Here is a 20,412-nt window from a genome sequence, read left to right on the forward strand (position 1 = left end):
GAGATAAAGTCCCAAGATTTGAGCTGGCTTCCTTCTAGGAATCCTCCTTTCAGTGGAAGGGGATCTTCCATCCTTGGGGGCACCCCTCAGTTTGGGGGTGCAGTTTGGGGTGCAAGGACGTAAGCTCCTTGTAGGCAGGGGCCCTGGCCTTCCTCTCCACACGCTCCCAGTGCCTGCACCACTCCCGGCCCCGAGCAGGTGCTCCAGGAACGGCCGATAAACGAACAAAGGGATAACCTGCCGCTACTTTAGCCCAGTAAACTGTTTTGGCTTCAATGCAAAGAATGAAGTATTTTAAGAAAAAAATGTGAACTTAAATGGAGAGGCGTGTGTAACAAGGGGGGAAGATGACATGCTCTGCACAGTGTGACAGAGTCAGAGGCTACGAGATGAACATCTGATGAAAAGTAACTGCAGTGCCACAAAAGATGCAAACGAGACCAAGTCACTAAGGAATGATCGTTATCTTTATTCATACACACTTGCTTCCAAACTACAATTAATGTATCTAACAAAGCATATCATGCAAACAAAGATTAGAGGTCATACGCCGTGAGGGAAGCAACGCGGTAATTTACACACCCATCGCGCCTGCTAAAAACCAAATGTTATCTGACCGTTGAATGGCATCTACGTCCTGTCAGGAGGTGCTTAAACCAAAGGAAAACCTCAACCTCCCTCCCCTCCACTTTCTCCTCTGTACAAATTTGGGGTCTTATATGACGCTTTTCAATTAATGGTTTAAACGTGGCATGTCCTTCATAAAAAAAAAATCATGAAGCAAAAGCAATGATTTCAAATGTTTTTGACCCTCTATAAAAGATATTCTGGAAGACCCTAACAGAAGGGAAGTGAGGTGAATTTTTAGATCATTTAGACTCAAAAGGATAACTGCCTTCACATAGGATTTTGAAGAATCCACTAATCTCCTCGAGGAAAGACTCACATTCTTCCAGGAAGAGCATCAACAAAAATCTACGAACGATCACAGGAATAAATACCCCTGAAGCTAAGCAGAGGAGACAAAGACACAGTTGTTTAATCAGAAAACGCAAAGCCATCTTTTGTCTTATTTTAGAAAAAAGGGTCTTAGAAAGTGGACTTGATCCCTATTTTCTGAAAAGTAGGGTCCTGTCTCCTCGCATGAGAGACAGCTGTGAAACAGACGCCAGCGGGCACCTCTGCTGCCGCCTCTCCTTTCTTGGGGAGACTGAAGGATTTCTGAATTGCCCAGTGGGCAAAATCCTTGTAGGGCATCTCTGAATTTTCACTGACTGTGAGGGACCTGGGGACCCACGGAGACTACAGACAGAGCTGAGACAGTGCCCTTCCCCCAAAGCCAAAGGTGGTCACAGAGCCTCATAGAGTAAGGAAAGGGGTCCCGGGGACCCCCAGGAATGCTATCCTAGGGCTGCTTCTTGAAGGGGAACAATAAAGCCATCTTTCCTCTGGTCTGAAAGTTTCTAGACCTTAGAGAGTTGTCCCCAGTGTCTATTAAAAACAGAGGGCATCAGTCAGCCAACACGTTCCACCTGAACATCCAGTCATTCTGATGTGGACTCCATACTCCACAGGCATGGGAAAATCCTGCACTGGGAGTGCAGGTCAGGGGTGCTCTAGTTGACCCCAGTTGAGTCCTCCTAAAGGCTCCATGTGATTGGAATCTTATGAAATCGTCAGTTTTATTTTAAAAACTTATTTTTAAAGAATTGAGTTATTAAAGTTCTCTATAAAAAAGTACAAATAGCCCAGTATATTCAGTTGTTCTATTGGAATTAACAAATTAATTCTTAAGTTTTAAAAAAAGTCTTTGGAACTTGCGGGCCATGGTGTAGGGTCAGTGTAAGGCTGTTTGACTACTGAGTTCGACCTACACGGTTATTACCTGACACATGATTACATGGATACTAAGTGCTCACCACTTTCCACCCTCCCAACGGGTCCCTTCCATTATGGAATTGACAGAATCGTGGCTGACACCATTTCCAGACGACTGTTCCTCCATGCATAACTCAGGTAACCTTTTCCATTTTTCTGTGTCTTCTAACAGCAGAAATATGTAACATTCCCTAGATTTGTGGGATCAGCCCAAATGGGAAATGACAGAAGTGTTTACAGCCTGGTATATTTCATGATATGTAACCAAGCAGCTCGAGGAAAATGATTTTTAAAAATATTTCCCAACACTCCTTGACAAATTAGTGTGTAGTCACTAATAACCAGAGCATCCTTTTCCTTCACTATAACTGTCATGCCTTTGCTGTTCCTGTAACCCTTACGGTCATCCTCCTTTGGGACCCTGGCTCAGTGTCCATTTGATGGTCATGACTGTTCAGCGTGCTCAGCGGGAGAACAGGCACTCCTGCCCTTGCTGGGTTTAAAGAAACAGGGAACGGTGTGATATACACACACAAGAAATAGGTGACTTCATAAGACCAAAGTGAGAAAATGACTGACACATGGTGTTGCCTTTCTGAGGCTTTTAAAAACAGAAGACTCTCACTTTCCTCCTCCTCCTTCAGTACTGAGAAAACAAACCCCAGCAAAAAGCTCAAAGTTCTCCTGCTAAGTGGAATCAGGTGGGAACTGCAGTGTTAGTTGTTTTTGCAACTTCTCCATCCATCCCCAGCTGCCATAATTCTCAACAGGAAGCCACAAATGGCTGGGAACCTACTGGCTTCCAGGGTAGGCTAGAGGATTTGGCTCTGCCCAGGGAACCAAGGAATTCTGAGTCATGTCAAGGTAGGGAGGGGAAGGGGGCTTCTAGCAGCTGGTGAGGATGCTGCTGGCATTTGGGAGATGCTTTCTGGGGAGGAATAGACTGTATCCCTGACAATAAACTCGCTCTCAAGGACCAGCAGACGGTGACTTTCACCTGCACCAATGACCTCCAAGTGAAAGCCATTAAAAATGGCAGCAGCTTCCTTACCAAGATGCCCTCTCCTTCGCCTCCCTTCCTGCTTTCTCCTACTGCAAGCATCCTTCCAGACACACTCAAACTCTGCTCTTCTCGAAACTCCTTGCCGACTTTAGCCTCCACTGACCTCTCCCTTCTCAGAACATCAACAGGTGGTTCTCTTGGGGTCTGCACCCTCATTCCAGCAAGTCATCACGCTCTGCCAAGAACTGGAGCTCAGAGAGGTGCTCAACGATCGTTTTCGGGCTTGCATTCATCTCGATCTTTCATAATCTTTCAATGACTGTCTCAGGTCAAGTTTCCAAAGAGCTCTCAACCTTCTGATTTTCTACCAAAATTCCCAATAAGCAAGCCTGACATATCTCATAAGCGAAGGCAGGGAGTCTGCACTAACTTGTCACGAGGATAAGAGGGAAGTAGATGTGCTGAAGAGCAACCATTTCGGTTCCTGGGGTTTCGTACAGACCTTTGAATTAGTTCTTGCCTTGGGTGAACCTCCCATTAACCTCTGAGGGTTGCAATTGGCAGCACACTCCAGTTTCTTCCATTCAAACCAAGCAACTAATGGCTTTAGACGAGATGCCAGGAGAAGGCTGCCAACCCAGCGGCCTGCAGCCTCAGAGGGAGCTTCCACCGCTGATCAGTGGCCACCTTCCAAGGGAAAATAATGCAAGCCAATTTGAATGGCTTTTTGGAGTCACGGACCAGTGAGTCTGATGGAGACTCAGACTGTGCTAGATCCTGCCAGGCGGCCGGACCTCCACAGGCCCCAGTGAGATGGGCAGTGCTCAGGGGCTGGTATTTCCTAGAGTCCTCCGGTGACCTGACCCTTCAAGGCGTCCTCCCCATTCCGGCCTCTAACAGGGCTGCTGCAGTTAGAAGGGCAGCCCCCTCCCCACTGTTCTGTTTTACACAACGCCCATAAGTGACTGGGACAGTGCCAGAGAATTTCACAAATCGCTCCTGTGGCTAACAGTGGTTAACCTTTTCCCACATGATTTATCCTTTCAGCAATGACTGTCTCGGGCTGCTCAGCTCTTCAAAGCATTAACCTTCATCAAATTCAGTGCACAGCAACGCACAGACCAGGCTACACTGTAGAAACACTTCACCGGGCCCTGATTTTTACTGCTGCCCCCCAGGTTTGTGCTCGAGCCTGCCGTCCCTTGGACAGAATGCTGGGCTCCACCGTCAGGGCATTTTCTTTTAAAACCTGGCCACACATTCTGAAAGAACACAAGCTGGCTGCGATGTTGAATGTTTCCTAGAGAAATAGGAATAATTTGGAAATGTGTTGGCTGTTTGAGGGAGAGCCGGAGCCCGCTGCTTGCTTAAAACAAGCAGGCAGCATGGGGCTCTGGAACAACCGGTCCACAACCCTCTGTGTTCCTTTCTGGAACTTTCTTCACCTCTAGGGGCTTGGCTGGGGATCGGTTCTGCTGGAGCTCCATTCGGGGGCAGGGTGGGTTACTGGCCCTGGCCCTTTTCTCTCCAGGCTCTTTCTATAAACTGGTTCCTTTTCTGTCACCCTGAATCAGGTGCACCTGGGGAGGAAGCGTCCCCAAAACGTGCACCAACCAGCAGGACTGCAGCTCTGGTTGTGCAGGGGCCCCTTCTGAGTTTTGAAGTCCACAGTCCCTAAAAGATGGAGAAGTCGTCTGACCCACACCCACTCTCTCTCTTCCTCCAGTTGACGGTGTCCAGGACAGCCCATGCCTCTCACCTGAAAGCCCTTTCTGGGGTCGTGCGTTACAAGAATTTCAGGCAAACAGCCAGCAAGTAAAAACGAGGTGGTGCTGAGCTGGGAGACGCCCGTGGGAAAGAGGGGAAACAGAGCTGCCCTCTGGGAGGAGAGACAGCTGCTCCCATTGGGCATTTCCCTCCTGTGTAGAAGGCTGGCTCCTCTGAGGACCTCACAATAGGATGGTGTCCCACAGAAGGCTCCTCACAAGACGGGAAAGGCCAGTTCTCTCAAGGCTGGGAGAAAATCTGCAGGCTCAAAAGAGAGTCTGCCCGTGGCTCCAGGGCTGGCTCCACCCAGGGCCGCAGGACCGTCCGTCTCAGGAAGTCTGTCTGCGCTGGAGCAAACAGCTGGTCGTTCAGGGCCAGCAGTCGGGCAGCGTGCTTCTGGGGTCCTCGAGCACATACCAGGAAGGGCGTCTTCCTGTCCCTCCCACCCCAAGTCACTAACAGTAACAAGGCTGGAAGGAGGAACAAAACAGATTCCAGCCTGGGGGGCTGGGATGACACATACCAGCCATCCCGGAGTCAAACACTTCCCGTGGTCCCCAAGAGGAAGAGCGGCGTAGGAACCAGAAGATGGCGTTAGGAGGTTAAGAGTCTCGTCCCAAAAATAATCCCCCAAAACAAAACTTTTGTTTGCAGGTAGAATCAAATATTTATATACATATATTTAAGCCTAATGGATCATGTAAAGTAACCATTCATTTTCAAAGTTAGGTCTATGGTAAAAAATTAATATATCTGATACAGTGCCAATATGCAGGGTATGCGCGGGGTGGGGTAGCACGGCAGCGAAGAATTAAGCTAAAAATCATAAAAAGCCGGTTAGAAAGAAGAGCTTTACACAAATATAGCACAGTTGTGTCTTATAAAATTATTATAATACTCTCTTTATACTTGATACGATTATATCAATAATATAGATTCACTTAAGATTTATTATAAACATGCAAAATTCATTGCATGATGCATTTGCAAAACATATTAAAATCCTTCTAGCAATAAAACATCTTTGAGCTGATATGCTATCCAGTTTTCCTGATTATACAGCTCCAGGTGTGTCATTCCAAATGAACTGAAATGGGAACTAAGACTGCCTTGGTTTTCAGCCCTAAGTGGATGTCAAGGGCTGGGCGTAGGGGGGAGACCAGTCAACAGAGACAGATGCTCGAGTCAACACTTGATTAAGTTACTGTACATCGTACTCTCATAAACGATACTGCAGCTTGTTAAATAAATAAGTACAAAAGGGGATGGGCGTACACTTCAGCTTCTCAGGAAGTAGGGAGTGTGGTGGGGGGGGAGGTTGGCTAATGACACTTGTGAGTAGTGGCATGATTGCTGATGGCACCCTGGATCGCAGAATAATCTCCCAGAGATTAAAACGAACAGACATACACACTGGTTTTTTCCTTGATCTGAAATGATTTCACATGCTCATTTAGCAAAGTCCTTAGAAGATTTGGCCTCTTAAAAAGAAATGCAAGTATCAAGATAGTTATCAACCAAGTAGGGTACAAGATGACAGATTCACCGAACGCTCATTTGAGGCTTTCTTTCTCTCTTTTTTTAAACTGGTAACCGCTGGACCATGATTGGGTTACAACTGTCAACGTCTGGGAACGGCGAGCTGGCAAATGACTCGCCAGTAGGACTAGATTCCTCCTGGCCTCTCAGATTCCAGGGACTGTTTCCCTCGAGGCAGAGAACGCAAGCAGTGGGCATTTTGAAGCCTCCCCGCCCCCAGTCCCGCCTTGCTCACCACCCTCTGGGTGCCCTGTTCTTTCAATTCCAAGATGTCTTGGCTTGGCTGGACACGCTTCCAGCCAACTGGACGGGGGCAGGTTCACTTTATCACTCTGCCTGAGGGATCTCAACGGTGAAAATTGACAGAGGGCACGGAAAATATATCAAATCGTACCAAAAAAGGGGCAAGAGTGTCTGCTTTCTAGGAAGGGTTAACCTACAGCCAGATGTGACTTCTACATAATTAAACTGGACACTGCACATTGTATCATCTTCCACTAAGATAACGTTCTTGGTTGTGAGAGAGAGACCCTGAACAGTTGATCACATTTGGACTAATAACCCTACAATTTTCAGGCCTCCATCTGGAACAAGAAACAAGGCCATGGCCTTAAAATTTTAGGGTGAAGGATCATTTCCCACTGCTGGGGGTAGGGGGTCCTGGGGGCTGGGGATGCGTTTGTTCTCCTTGATGAGTTTCATACTGCGCTTTGTAAGATGGGGTGCAGAAACTGGGGGTTGACATACGAGAACCCTTCAAAATCAGACTGATCTATGTTAGCAATGACCAGCTGATCAGGCGGCGTTAACACGGGTTGCCCTCGTGTGAAGAACTTGTCGAAGTTTTCTGCTCCTTTGCCACACTGTGGGGAAAAAAGAAACAGGAGGAAAGGTCAGTAAATACAACACACAGGGCGCAGCTCGGAGAGCCCTGGGCAGGGAGGAGCACGGCCGGCGGGAATCGGGGCTGGTTAGACGGAAAGAATTCTGGAGGACTTGCAGGCCTACTGGATTCACAAGCCAGACAGAGCAAACAACAAGGGAGAGTCACTCAGCTGTACATCCTCAAATACCCCTGGAACTAAAAGCCTGGGTGGAAATGCACCATTGGCAGGAAGGTAGTGACAAGAAGACAGCCTCTTCTAGTTCCCTTCCACCTCACAGAGCAAGCAGGGCAATGAGCACGGATGCCACACGCACGGGCCATGCTCATGGTTCCCTGTCGAAGGGCCAGGATGTCAAGTGGGAATGCAGGCAGTTACCCCTGAACCGAGAGGTTGAGATGACTGCCCTACATCTGGTTCTTTGCAACAACATTTGTGATAAAATAAAAGCTGTGTTATTCTTGTCTTCCAACTGGGATGTTCTAAAAACCTCAGCCCCTACAGTAATCTTCAATATTGAGGTGTGCGTGGTGGCCAGGTTGGGACATTCACCCTTGGGCTCAGCTGGGCATCAGCAGATCTAGACACGTCTGGTCAACCAGCAGACAGGTCGACACGGAGTTCCTTTGCTGAGTGGGCTCAGGCTGGAGAGGTTTGCACAGGTGCCTGAGGAGGCACAGCCAAGTCTGCTGTCTGTCTTGGATGTTCCCCTCCTCCAGAGTACACCAGGGTGGGCTCTGAGAAACACAGCAGCTTAAGCAGCACTGTGTCCTCCTTACTTTCCCAGTCACCCAGAAGGCTGGTGGCATGTTAAAGTCCCCAAGGTGACTCTCAGGGAACGCTGGGAGGTGCACTGGTGACACAAGCCACGATTCCCCACATGTTGCAGGTGATCGCCCTTTTCCCTGTTGGTACCACAGGACGACATGAATTCTGAATGAGCAGAAGTTTTACACCAGCCATGTATCCCTGGATCTTTAAGAGGATAGCTCTAGATAAACTGTGAAGGGGGGTCCACCCTATTCCCTCATCTGTAAAATGGGGAGAATACCTCCCTCCCTAGGCTGTTACGAAGGCTGGATATGCAGTGTTTTGTACAGACCCCAGCACATGGTGAGAGCTCAGTACACATCACTGTTATTTCTGTAAGGGTGGCTTAGTCTCATGGGTCGTACTTTCTCCCCTCCTTTCACATCTCTTCCCCATCTTCGGGAAGATTTCCTTTAGAATCTAGTTTCATTACGTTTTTCCACTCTCTTATCATCAAATAAAGCCTGCTCCTAAGCACCTGTCGCGGTGGAAAGCACGTCATAAATTCAAGGTAAGGTCTTCATCACTGATAGCTTTGCTTGCTGGGGTTGTTTTCATTTTCATAAGCGACCTCCCGCTCTTGACTGGAGGAGAGTTCAGACCAGTGACTGGGGGTTGCGTATGTGGGCGACGCGTGTGTTGGGGGATTGTTTGGGCCCTTCCAGTCACTCTGTTGAGGCCACACTGACTGTTAGGCCTGCTCATCACGTGGGTCCTGCCTCCCACATGCGGATGGCGGAGCTCTCACTCCACGTCTCCATGGTGCTTTTCCCGGAAGAGCATAAAGTGCCTTTGGAGCAAAGGTCAGCAGAAGCAGAGCCTGCAATTTGCATTTCCCCTCATGCACAGGCCAATCTGAACCAGTCAAAAGATTCTTCAAAGAAGGAAGAAGGGCATAATGTTTCATCCCAAGAATTAACCAGGTATCTGCACTTGATTCATCAGTAAAACCAACCAACAACAGGAACTAGCTTCCATGGGGCACCACATTCAGACCCTGCTGTGATGATGCTAACAGCTAAAGAAATAGCCCTCCTTTGGATGGACCAGTGGCTGTCAACCTGGGACGATCTTATACCCCACTCCCCACCCTGGGGGCACATTTGGCAATGTCTGAATTCATTTTTGGTTGTCACGACTTGGGCAGGGTGTGCTACTGGCTCTAGTGGTAGAGGGCAGGGACGCTGCTAAACATCCTGCAATGCACAAGACAACCCCCACACAAAGCACTGTTGGTCTCGACTGTCAACAGTGCTATTGTTGAGAAACCCTGGGACAGACCAAGACTGTAATGCAAGGTCATTGTGAGGGAAAACGTGGAGGCTAAACAAGGCAAGAACAGCCATATCTGAGAGCAGAGGACGGAGATCCAATGTAAAACGTATTGTAAGCAAGTGCTATAGCCTCGGCAGAGTCGGCTTGCAGGAGAACGTCCTTTGGGAACCTGATTAATCTACACCCATTGCCTGGAAGATTTCAAGTGAATCTACTCCCAGAGGCTGGGACATGTGCTCCCTTAAAAAGAGATCATTTGCATTTCTTTTGCTACTCACTAACCATGCAAAGATGAGCAAGAAGGAATTTCTCAGAAAAAAATAAAAGAAGGTAAAGTCTCTAAAAGGAAGAGGAAGGCAAGCCAAGGTGAAATATGTCTCTCCAAGCTGGAGATTTTATCTCTCTCTGGATTTGTCAATCTATTCTGTGAAGATTGCAAAGGTTTGACCTTTTGAGTACCATCTTTACGGTATTCTTAAATCATAGTCCAATGAGAAGTTCCAAAAGCCATGGCTTACCTGCCAAAGAAAAATAACAAAACAAGCTAAGAGAAGAGTTCCCAAGATCCAAAAAGGGGGCCACATAAACATCAACCCTGAGGAGGCTGGGGACGGGGACGGAGCTCGAGGACAGGAAATTCTCAAGCTGGTGTGCAGAGGAGGCTTACTCTGAAGGGCTGCCACAGCTTGTAAAGCCGAGCACTGCAACTCATGGAGGAGAAACCCTCTTTGCTCAAAGGCTCATGCTATGGCTGCTACTGACTACAGAGCCAAGGGAGAATCACGCAATTATTTTAGCAGGCCATGGGGAAGAAAGCCCTGGAAGAGCTGGAGGCTCAAATCTGAGATCCAAGGCTCAGAAGGACTTTGTATTCGGAGGGAGATCATAACAGAAAGAAGTTGCTTCCCTCCCACCAGGGGGTGGGGAAGCACAGCTATTTTTACCACAGATTCGGTACTATCAGAAATAGTGCTTATTTTTCCACTGCGGAGGGTCTCTCAGTGCTTTAAAAATGAACCCTCCACAACTCTCAGCGAAATTAGGCCCAGAAATAGACAATCCCCTGTAAATCAAATTGGAGAAGATCTTGAACTACTTGTTTTTCAAGACGTTTCTATGGAGAACTGCAACTCTTCTCATTCCACCACCCTACCCAAAGGATAATGAACATCTGTGCTCTTCGGACCCCTGGGGAGAAGACAGACAATGGCTTCAACAAGCTATTGCATTTTTAACATAGAAAAGATTCTTCCTACCACTTATGAGCCAACCTTACGCATAACCATCAGCTTGGTGGGCACTGGGCCTCAGGTGCCATCTTGGATGCGAGAGGGAGCAAGAAGAGGCACAGAACTGAAGGGTTCAGGGGGCACCTAGTGGTACCGGAGAATGTATGAACAAGCAAGTGAAGGAATGACGGTGTGAGTGAAAAGTGAAGCTGGCCTGACTGCAGACATCCTGCCAGTGCCCCTCAGGGATGAAGTGGGAAGGTTATAACCACGGCCACTATGAGGGCAGCCTCTGCCACAGGCTGTGATGACACTCGGGTTTGGATGGTCCATGGCCTCTGAGCTCTAGGCCACCTGATAATGCACTGCAGCTAAAGGGAGCATTTGCTACTTGTGAGCCAAAGGCCACAGCGGAGGTGCACTGCCCTCACCTCCAAAGGCCACCTGCACCTTTCCCCAGGTGAGGCTTTGGCCATCTTGGATGTGATGCACCACACAACTGGTGTGGGACAAAGATGCACGGGAGGACAGCAGGAGGCAGCCCAAACTCGGCTGGGCCAGTGTTTGAGCCCAGACAGTTCCGCCGGTGTTCTCTGAGACCCGATGACGTCTGTGCCCATAGGGCTGTGTTTGCCACCCAAGGGACAAACGAAAGGCATAGCAGGGTGAAAAGCACCAAGGGCAAAAGCCCAGGATACAGTTTCGGGCAACTCACTGCCCCTCTGTAAAGATAAAACAGGGATGTGAACATCCACCTCCCAAGGCCGTAGTGTGCACGCAACCCCTTCTGGGTGATCAGGCAGGATGTAGACCCGAGGTGCAACATGTGCAGCAAGCGCCCGGCATGTCAAAGGCATGTGAGCGATACGCGAGGCAGGAATGAACACTATGAATAATGTGCTCCCTTCCTTAGCTCTGGATTCAGGACTTAACTCCTTGGTTGTTTGGACATTCCTACCCATTAGGTAAAAATCACCCATTAATAAAATGCAGCAGGAAAAATCAGGCATGGTAAAGATGTGACCAGGCACAGATGGCGGGTAGAGTTTGGGATGCAAAGCTCCCCGCTCCAGAGCCCTGTGTGGCAAACGGTCCACTCTGGCCCCTCTGCACTCCAGGTGAGGGGGAGGAGCCTGAGCCTCAGCACAGAAGTCGGCTTCTCAGCTGACTCCTACCTGTGAGAGGCTGAGAATGGAGCACATGTGTGCTGGCCTCAATCCTGCCCTTTACCTTGGTGTCTCAGTCATGTGGAATCTAACCCCATGGTCGCTGGCGTGGGAATTAGGGTGAGTATGAGTAGCTCAAAAACACTGCCATTTGCCAAAGCAAAACCAAACCAAACTTAGGAGCATGGAACAAACCAGGAGGAAAGGTATGTTGCAAAACTAAGGAGAAAGGAAACTTACAAAGGTGGGGACCATCTCTGCCAATTACCAGATACAGAAGCATGTGTTTCATCTTCGGGGAGCCGTTACCTGTATTTCTAGTCCCGGTTTTGGGGGCTGACCATAGCACTGTGCCGTGGTCCTAGTGGGGTGTATTAGTAAGAACACCAAGGTCTGCACATGGCTCCCCGACTCACGGCTGTGGACTGTCTTCAATTAATTAAATAACCAGTGGTAGAAATGAGTGGGTGCATTCTGCATTGGGCCTCTTGGGAACCACCCAGTGAGGGGGTGGGCACCGGGTGGCAGCCGTGGGTCTGCCGTTTCTAAGAAGATCAGCATGCTCTGAGAATGGTCCCCGTGCATGACCAACACAAGCAGGGGCACACGCTCAGGGTTAGAGAGTGAGGTTAGTTTGCTCTTTTAGTCACCCAAAGTTCTGGAAATATGCTCACCGAAGGCCTGGATGCCCACTGAAGCCAGTGCATTTTGGTACAGAAAGTCTGGAGAATAAGAATGGACAGAGGAGAATATTTGGCAAACAGTCAGTGCGTGGCCTCGGAACTCAAGAATCGGAATGGCCCGTGTAAGGGATGCCACAAACCCACGTGAGCTGACGTGGAAACACCTCTGAGAAATATCACTGTGCGAAAGATGCAGAGTGCAGGACAGAATGTGTGCTACATCCTCGCTTGTGTATATGCTCACACATGCATACAACTTTCTGGAAGGCTGCAGAAAAGACAGTGAATAGCGAGACCAGTAATTGGGGAGTGGGAGACGTGGTCTTTTCATTTTCTGTCCTTCTCTACTGCTTAACTGTCTGCTTCACCACAGAGAGAGAGGATTTTAATAATCATTTTTAAAAAAGAGTTGGGACCTCCTTCACCTCCCGCCAACATCCCCTGTGGTGAGAGACGAGCCAGGCTATGGTTTCTCAGATGGACTTAAACAGGACTCATCTCAGCTGTGGCCTGAGAGTGTATCTCAGACAGGGCCAGTTCTGGTTCGGAGGAAGCTGGTTTTTTTGTTAGACACAGGCTACAAGCCAGACACTAAACAAGTGGATTCTTGCAAGTGCGAGAGCCCTGTGTACATAAGGGCAAAGTCCCGGCTTATCCTGGGCTGTATTCGATGGGATAAAAGCATGCACTCCTTTTGGTCTCTCTTTACACTAATGGCCAGTTTTAGAGGATTCAAGGCTCCTTTTCCAAGAAAAGTTGTTGTAATGACCATCACTGTCAGAGACCCTCACTTCTGACAACGGGAACGTGTCAATTCACACCATGTGAGGCACATAGGGTCTGCATTCATCCTGTCACTCACCACTGGAGCTCCCTGAGGCTTGCAATAGAGCTACTTATTTATATTGATAATCATTTTAAAGGTCTATGTCTTCCCACTTCCAAGCAGAAAAGCATCTGGGAGAGCAAGTATCAAACAACAGGAAGACTTCTTGCCTCTCATTAGCCAAGGAGAAGATGCTGTCTTAGCCTGGTTTAAAGGCTTAAATCAAATTTAAATACATCACGATGTGGCCAAGTCGAGTCTCCAAAGGCTGGTTAGTGTTCATATGTCGTCGGTGAAGCTCCCTGAGTCTTGAGAATCTCGATTTTAATTAACATCGCTGTTGCTGGTTCCACCAAAGGGCCAAGAGAATGAACCTACTGCTACCTGAGAGATCTGATTAGATGCAGCCCGAGGCGGCCCACAGCATTGATCACTCAGCCGGCCCCTCCAGGGCCCCCTCATTTTACCTAGAGAGCTGCTGCTCTGTATAAATAACTTTCAGAGCAATTATTGAAAGAACACAGTACCAAGAGATGTCCTTAGTTTTAGGAAACACACAAGGAATTACTTAGGTGTAAAGAGGCATCACGTCGCAACTTACTCTCAGATGCTTCATGAAAAAAATACGTACGTGTGTCTCTGTACATACATGCACTCAGAGATGCAGAGAAAGAATGATACAGCAAATGTGGTAAAATGTTAACATTTAGGGAATCTGGGCAAAGGGAAGGCAGGAATTCTTTATATTATTTTTGCAACTCTTCTGCAAGACTGAAATGAGAAATTATTTCAAATTAAATTTTTAAAAGAAACAAAAAGAAACATTGTACTAACTTTCATAATGAAACCATCATCAAACTCTCTAAACAAGCTAAGGACACTAAAATACAGGATTTTGAGTGACTGGGAAGATGGACATGACCGTGCATTCCCAGTGCAGCGGCTCCCACACGCTCTCAATGTTCTTGTTCTCTTTGGTGACAGGAAGACAATGTCCTCATGAAAGTTATTCTCTTTTTTTTCCTGTCTCTTTTTGATAAAATGACAACAGTAATTTCCTGAGAAAGGCTACCCACGAAAGGAAGGCCTGTTTCCAAAGTGCCCGGCTCATCTCTCAACTCTGGAATATATTTCTCAGTGTTAACTTTATTGATTACTCTCTCTCTAGTAACCATTTAAGGAGAGCGAGTGTTTTTGGCTAGCCTGTGAGCCAGTTATTCTGCTCCATGGTGCCAATGGATAGAATTCAAAAGAGAAAAATCAATTAACTTTCTGCTTCTGCTATTCGGATAAACTGTTATTTAATATCACGGGCAGGATGAATGGAAATTTGAAGACTGTTCATGGGCATTTTATTCACATGAATAATAAATCAGGATAAAAGCCTACAAAATTCAAAGTGACACCAGGTCAGAATCTTGGGCTCATGTGTGTCTCAGAGGGTAAGCTGCAGGGGCTAAAACTCGGGCCTTTTATTTTTCTGGCAAAGCAGAAAGAAAGAGCTTTCCTCCCCTCGGTGAGTTCTCCGGGTTCCGGGCCAAGCAGGCTGGCAGCATCCTCCTTTCAGACAGCACCTCCTCCTTCACCTGACTCTGCGGGAGGCGGCCTGGATGCCCTCATTCCTCACTCAGTAACTGAACATTAACCTATTCAGGCCTGATACCTTTTTTAAACTTAAAAATAAAATAGGCATCTTCTTCCATGGTATCTTCTGAACATGAACGAGCCTCTTTTTGAGGATTCAGGTTTGTTGTTCAAACATCAGCAAAATGCTGAGCTTCTGGGCCTTGTGTCTGTGGAGCAGAGGCTCCTCTCTGCTCTGTTTCCTTGAAGAGAAAACAGAACCCGGCTTGCTTTGTGCTTTTGTCCATGAAGGAGGAGAGTTGTGTGGCTGCCTCATCTCCAGGAGAGCATCACACAGCTGTTTTTGCTTTTGCTTTTGTTTTACAAAATCAATCAGTATACGAGTGATTACTTCATCTTCTAGAAAATCATCGTCATCTTCGCATCTGCACACGGTGGCCTTCCAGGGACACGGTTCCGCCCAGGACTGGACTCTGCCACCGTGGGCCACCGCAGCGCAGGTTCTTCCTTCTTGTCTGTGGGCTCTTCCCACCCCACTTCCACTCCTGAGCCTGGGAGGCAAGCAGGTGCACCTCTGAGCCTCCAGACTCGCCACCCTCAAGGGTGATGGCCACAGTCCCACACGCCCGAGGCCGGTCACTCTCTTCTCTCCTTTATGCGTGACCTGAAGCAGAATCCAGGCCATGGCTGCACTGCAAGTCCCGACCTGACGTTGCTGTGAGATGGACAGTGCTAGTGGAGTTTCCTGATGGACCAGCTGCATCACGAAATGTCTTTTTTGCTGGAATTTCACGCTTTCCATGGCTTTGGTCTAGCTTCAGTGATGTCACGTTGGTAGGCAGGAAAATGAAAAAACACGGGACACTATGGGAACCCTGATTCCTCCAGATAAGCTCTGTGGCTCTGTACCTCTACTCTCTTCGGGGAAGTCAGTGATTTTGGAATAATCGTTCATTGGAGGTTCAGAAAAAATTATAAAAATGAAACAGAGATGAGATTCCCCAGCTTACAAGCACGAACTTGATTTCCAGAAGCACCCTGCAGATAACTACGGGTACCTGAAATCTTACTGCTTGTATTTACAATAACCAAAGGCTTGATTTCCTGGGAGCCAGGAGCTAACAGTCCTTAATCTGATAAATCTCAGGGAAACTGATTCACCAGCACTTGCTAAAAACCCTGAAATCTTACTGCTTGTATTTACAATAACCAAAGGCTTGATTTCCTGGGAGCCAGGAGCTAACAGTCCTTAATCTGATAAATCTCAGGGAAACTGATTCACCAGCACTTGCTAAAAAAGCATCGTGCAAACTTCACCCAGACAGATAGTTTAGCTAGCCAGGGCTAGAAACCCTGCTCAGAGGAGAGATGCTCTGCAAAGGAGATTCACTGCACACGTTGAGCAAGAGCCTCTGGCAGCAACACGTCTTCCTGAGTGTTTTTTCGGCAGCCATGGCCAGGCCGCTGTCGCTGCATCTCTCTTTGAAATAACAAAACCACCTGTCAGAGAACACTCAGCTCTGTATTTTACCTGTAAACTCTTCTGACGTTTTAATTAGTTCTGGATCAACTACACTTTTCACCAAGAATGTCAGGGAACCACATCACAGAATAACTTAAATGCAGTTAGTTCCCCTCTGCTGCTGGGTTAACCCCCGCCTGTTCTGCAGCCTCAGTGACATTTGGACTCAGGTTGTCAGTCTCCTCTCCCACTGCTGGGACTGGTCTTGGCCTGCGGTCTTTCTGCTGCAGCATGGCACCACAAGAGCAGAGGGATGTCCTAGGAGGCTGCTGAAATGCCCCTATCATCTGAGATTCAGAGCCAAACTCTGCTGCCGTGTGGTGGCCTGGTGCAGGGACTAGGGCAAACTGAGCTCTCCCAGGGCCCAGGACTTTCCTAGTCTCTCTCTTCACCCTTGACTTTCTTCTGCTTCGGGACAGAAGGTGCTGCTCACCCCTGGCTGCAGCCCTGGGCTTCTAACCACTATTGTTGCTGTGCCATCACCTGTCCATTTGTATTTTTTCTAGCTTCTTCCTTTTTGGTATACAGCTTCTCCAGCAGAGAACGTGGGCTTCTGCCTGAGAAATCGCGCTGTGAGCACGTGAGATCTCTCCCTTCCTTCTGACCAGAGCTCTCACCAAACAGGCCTTTCACATGAACCCTTCTGTTTTAGGGCTTCAGTCCACGATTTCCTCTTCTGTTCCTGAGTTCAGCGGCTATTTCTTCACAGCCAGAGGCAAGTGGCTCTTTATTTTAATCAGCACTCAGCTAAAACACAAACAAACAGCAGCCCTGCAGGAATGAATAAACAAACACCACTGCTCATGGCTCGACTGCCGGCCGCAGTGGGACTGTGCTTCCAGCGATTTCCGTAGCCCATAGAGAACAACTCACATCTTGGCTGCTGGAGTCAAGTCACCCTCCGTTTCCCCTACATCTGAGTTAAGGGCTGCAGTATCCATAAAAAGTGGGAGACCACGCAAATAGACACTTTCTTCTGAAATGAGGTGGGAATAAATAGAAAAAGAAGAAGTGTTTTACGGTTGACTTTCCTCGTCTCTTTCTGGACAGTGATTGACAAGTAATTGCATTTTGCTCCACATTTAAAGCAGGGTCAGCATGTGTGTCTATGTTGTTCCTGTAAAGAAACTAAGCTGTGTGTAAGATGCTCTTGGACACCTTTCATATTGAATTTAAGAAGGCTAAATAAATATGAAAGGGAAAAAAGAAAACCCCTCACAGAATATTCTACTGAGATGGACTGCAGCACCATTTATCATTCTGTCTTTACCCTCCTCCCCACTGACATCAGGTTTTGTGAACTGAAGGGCAGGGGTCCTCTGAGCCCCTGAAATCTAGGGCTGGCTGGAGAGAAATCTGGGTGGCAGAGACATAAGGGCCCTATTTGAAATGATGACTCAGGTGGAAGTCAACTGACCTGATTAATTTTAGTTTTTCTTCAGTTTGTGCTAAAAATATCTTGAAAAAATAAAATCAGTGGGCTCACCACCAGCAGTTTTATTCTTGGAGTAGAGGACACATAAGCATGTTCGATGAAGAAGTTGCTGTTCTAAGAATAAAGCTGTGTGGCCACGTAGTCAGTCACTCAGCCGCCCCGGGAAGGTCCCCCTCCGTCTGCTCAAGAGGCATCTGTCAGAGGAGACAGATCTGGGCCGAACCAACACAGGGGATGTTTCTGAACCTGACTGTGGAATAAAGCTGCACTCTTTGCAGTCCTGGGGGCAGAGGCACCATGGTGACTACCCAGCACTGGCCGAGACAGTGGCAGAGCAGGAAGGCAGGTCCACCTGGCCCTTAGGAATGGGATGGTGGGAAAGCAGACTCCTGGGAAGTGCTGCGAAGGGGCAGGTGGTATGAGTGAGGAGGTTGGTATCTTAAAGACTCTCAGTTTATCTCCAGGGAGAAAAGCATTAGGAAAGGCAAACAGTGGCTGCAACCAGCAATCAGAGAAGTGCTGGACGGCAGTCCCCGAGACAGAGCGATGGTGCAGGGGGCTAAGAACACGGACCCGGGAGCCAGAACACCCAAGTCTGAACCTTGGTTCCGCCACCTACCAGCTGTGTGTCCTCAGGCAAGTTACTCAGCCTCTTCTGTGCCTCAGTTTTCTCAGCTGTAAATCGGGGACAACAGTACCCACCTCACAGGGTGGTTGTGACGGTTAAATCAACTAACTTGTAAAGTGTTGAGACTAGGGCCTGGTGCATAGTGCTTGTTAAATAAACGAAATAAAAAGGGATCACACAGGAAGTCCTATAGGAAGAGTCTGAACAAAGGTGGCAGTGCCAGAAATGGTGGTTGACACACACTCCTTGCAGCAGGGGCAGCGGCCAATGTGGGAACTGCACCCAGGGCCTGCCAGTGAGCTGGCGACGATGTGGTTCTGCTTTAGGGCTACCATCGGTGCAGGGCAAACCCACGAAAGCTGGAAACTCAGAGCAAGGAGCCTGGCTTTGCTGGGCGTGAGTCCATGACACACAATACCCAGCTAGACCTACCCTGGCTCGCTCACAGTTTTGTTGGAGGGGCTCTGCGGGTTCCCCACCCATGCCTGGTCTGTCTTCACTCTCAAAGGCAGCCACAGTCCTGGCTGCTCAGAGCACAGAACTGAGGGCAAGGCCTTTTTCCCCCCTGCAGAGGCCAGGGGTCACCGGCCTCCTCTCCCCAGAGAAAAGGGTGGAAGGGACACCTCTGGGCTTCCGGGAAACTCACCACTTTGGGCTTGAACGGTGGCTGGATCTCCCTGTTCTCCAGTTTCTCCCAGTCGATCCTCCGGAAGAAGGCATGTTCTCGCACGTCCCTCTCGCCCTCGGGCCCACAGCCCAGCCGCTTGCCGGGGTGTTTGGTCATCAGCTAGAAAGCAGAGGGAGAAGGAGGAACTGATGCACAACATGGCGATGACAGCTGATAAAACTGCCTTGTCTAATTGAAATTTGCTAAAAGAGTAGAACTTAAGTATTCCCCCCTCCAAACAAGGGTAGATATGCGACGTGATGGATGTGTTGACTCAATCCTTTCACTATACATATATGTATATCAAATCATCATGTTGTGCACTTTAAATATACAATTTTATTTGTCAACTATACCTCAGTAAAGCTGAAAAGGAAAGAGAAACAAAAGGACCCAGAGGAAAATAAAAAAAGGGAACAGAAGAGAATGCTGGAGGACACGCCGTCCCTTTGCGGCTCTGCCTCCAGCCCTGACGGCGTGGATACCCAGGCAGCACCTCAGGATGCTTACCAAGAAACTCGGCATCTTGCACAGAGTGACACCAACTCACAAATACAATGTGACGAGCATGGCCCTTTCTACGGTGATTTTCACAGTAAGAAAGAGAGGAAGAAATTTGGGCCCAAGGCCAAACATAAGAAGAATTGAAACAGGTGTCTTTATACACTATCTGTTTTAGAGCTGCCATTCTATATGTATATAAAGATAGGTATCCAAAAAGGTATGTAATCACTAAAAATTGTGTGTACTAAAAGGATCACAGCCAGTATTACATATGCTATTCTAGCCAGCATCACACGCCTATTTATTGCCTAGACCAAAACATTATCAATCAAAGACCCATGGATTGGAAAAACAAATGCTGTAATAGGGGAGATGACTAGTTACTTTCAGCGTGCCACTGCAGGATGGCAGGGGTGAACACCCTTTGAAGGCAGGAGCCAGTTCTCCCTACCTTTGTGCATAAATAGTGCCTTGCCCTTGGAAGAGACATGATAAATACTTCCCAGAAAATGTTAGGAGTGAGTTGTACACCATGTAACTAAGCCTGAAAATAATTCTGTTATTTCAAAGTTGAAATAACACTCCTGGGTATTTCCTCAACAGAAATGCATTACGTTCCCCAAAACACATGACCCAGAAGGTTCATGGCAGTTCTATATGGAACAGGCCCAAACCAAAGTGGAAACAATCCAAAGGAGAGAATGGGTAGATAAGCAGTAGAATGGATAAATAAACTGGTTATGTTCACACAACAGAATGCTATGCAGCAATATGAAAGATGGAACGGCAGCCACGCACAGTACCATGGAGAAATCTCAAGACCACGATGTTGAGGGAAAGAGGCCAGGTCCAGGGAGCATCCACTGCAGGATGCAGCATCCATTCCATTTGTGCCAAGTTCAACACAAGCGAGACTAATTCGTGCAGCTACAAGCGGGCAGACCGCTTATGTTGGGGGTGGGAATTGACGGCAAGATGGGATAAGAGGGGGCTTCCTGGGCGTTGGAAACAC

General features: G+C 48.0%; 1 protein-coding gene across 3 annotated transcripts in view; it reads right to left on the reverse strand.

The window, feature by feature from the left end:
* Positions 1–449: 449 nt before the first annotated feature.
* Positions 450–20,412, reverse strand: part of PRKCA (protein kinase C alpha) — a 405,570-nt gene continuing 385,607 nt past the window's right edge. For 2 of the 3 annotated variants that reach the window (XM_044746178.2, XM_070483469.1), the window contains 2 exons: positions 18,876–19,016; positions 450–7,050 (listed from right to left, as the gene is read on the reverse strand). In XM_044746178.2, coding sequence (XP_044602113.1) covers positions 6,886–7,050; positions 18,876–19,016 — 306 coding nt within the window. In that variant the 3' untranslated portion in view covers positions 450–6,885. Of the gene's footprint in view, positions 7,051–12,225; positions 12,274–18,875; positions 19,017–20,412 lie in introns of all 3 variants that reach the window. The other variant, XM_014848021.3, reaches the window with a different exon arrangement.

Source organism: Equus asinus, chromosome 13 (assembly GCF_041296235.1).
Source record: "Equus asinus isolate D_3611 breed Donkey chromosome 13, EquAss-T2T_v2, whole genome shotgun sequence".
NCBI lineage: Eukaryota > Metazoa > Chordata > Mammalia > Perissodactyla > Equidae > Equus > Equus asinus.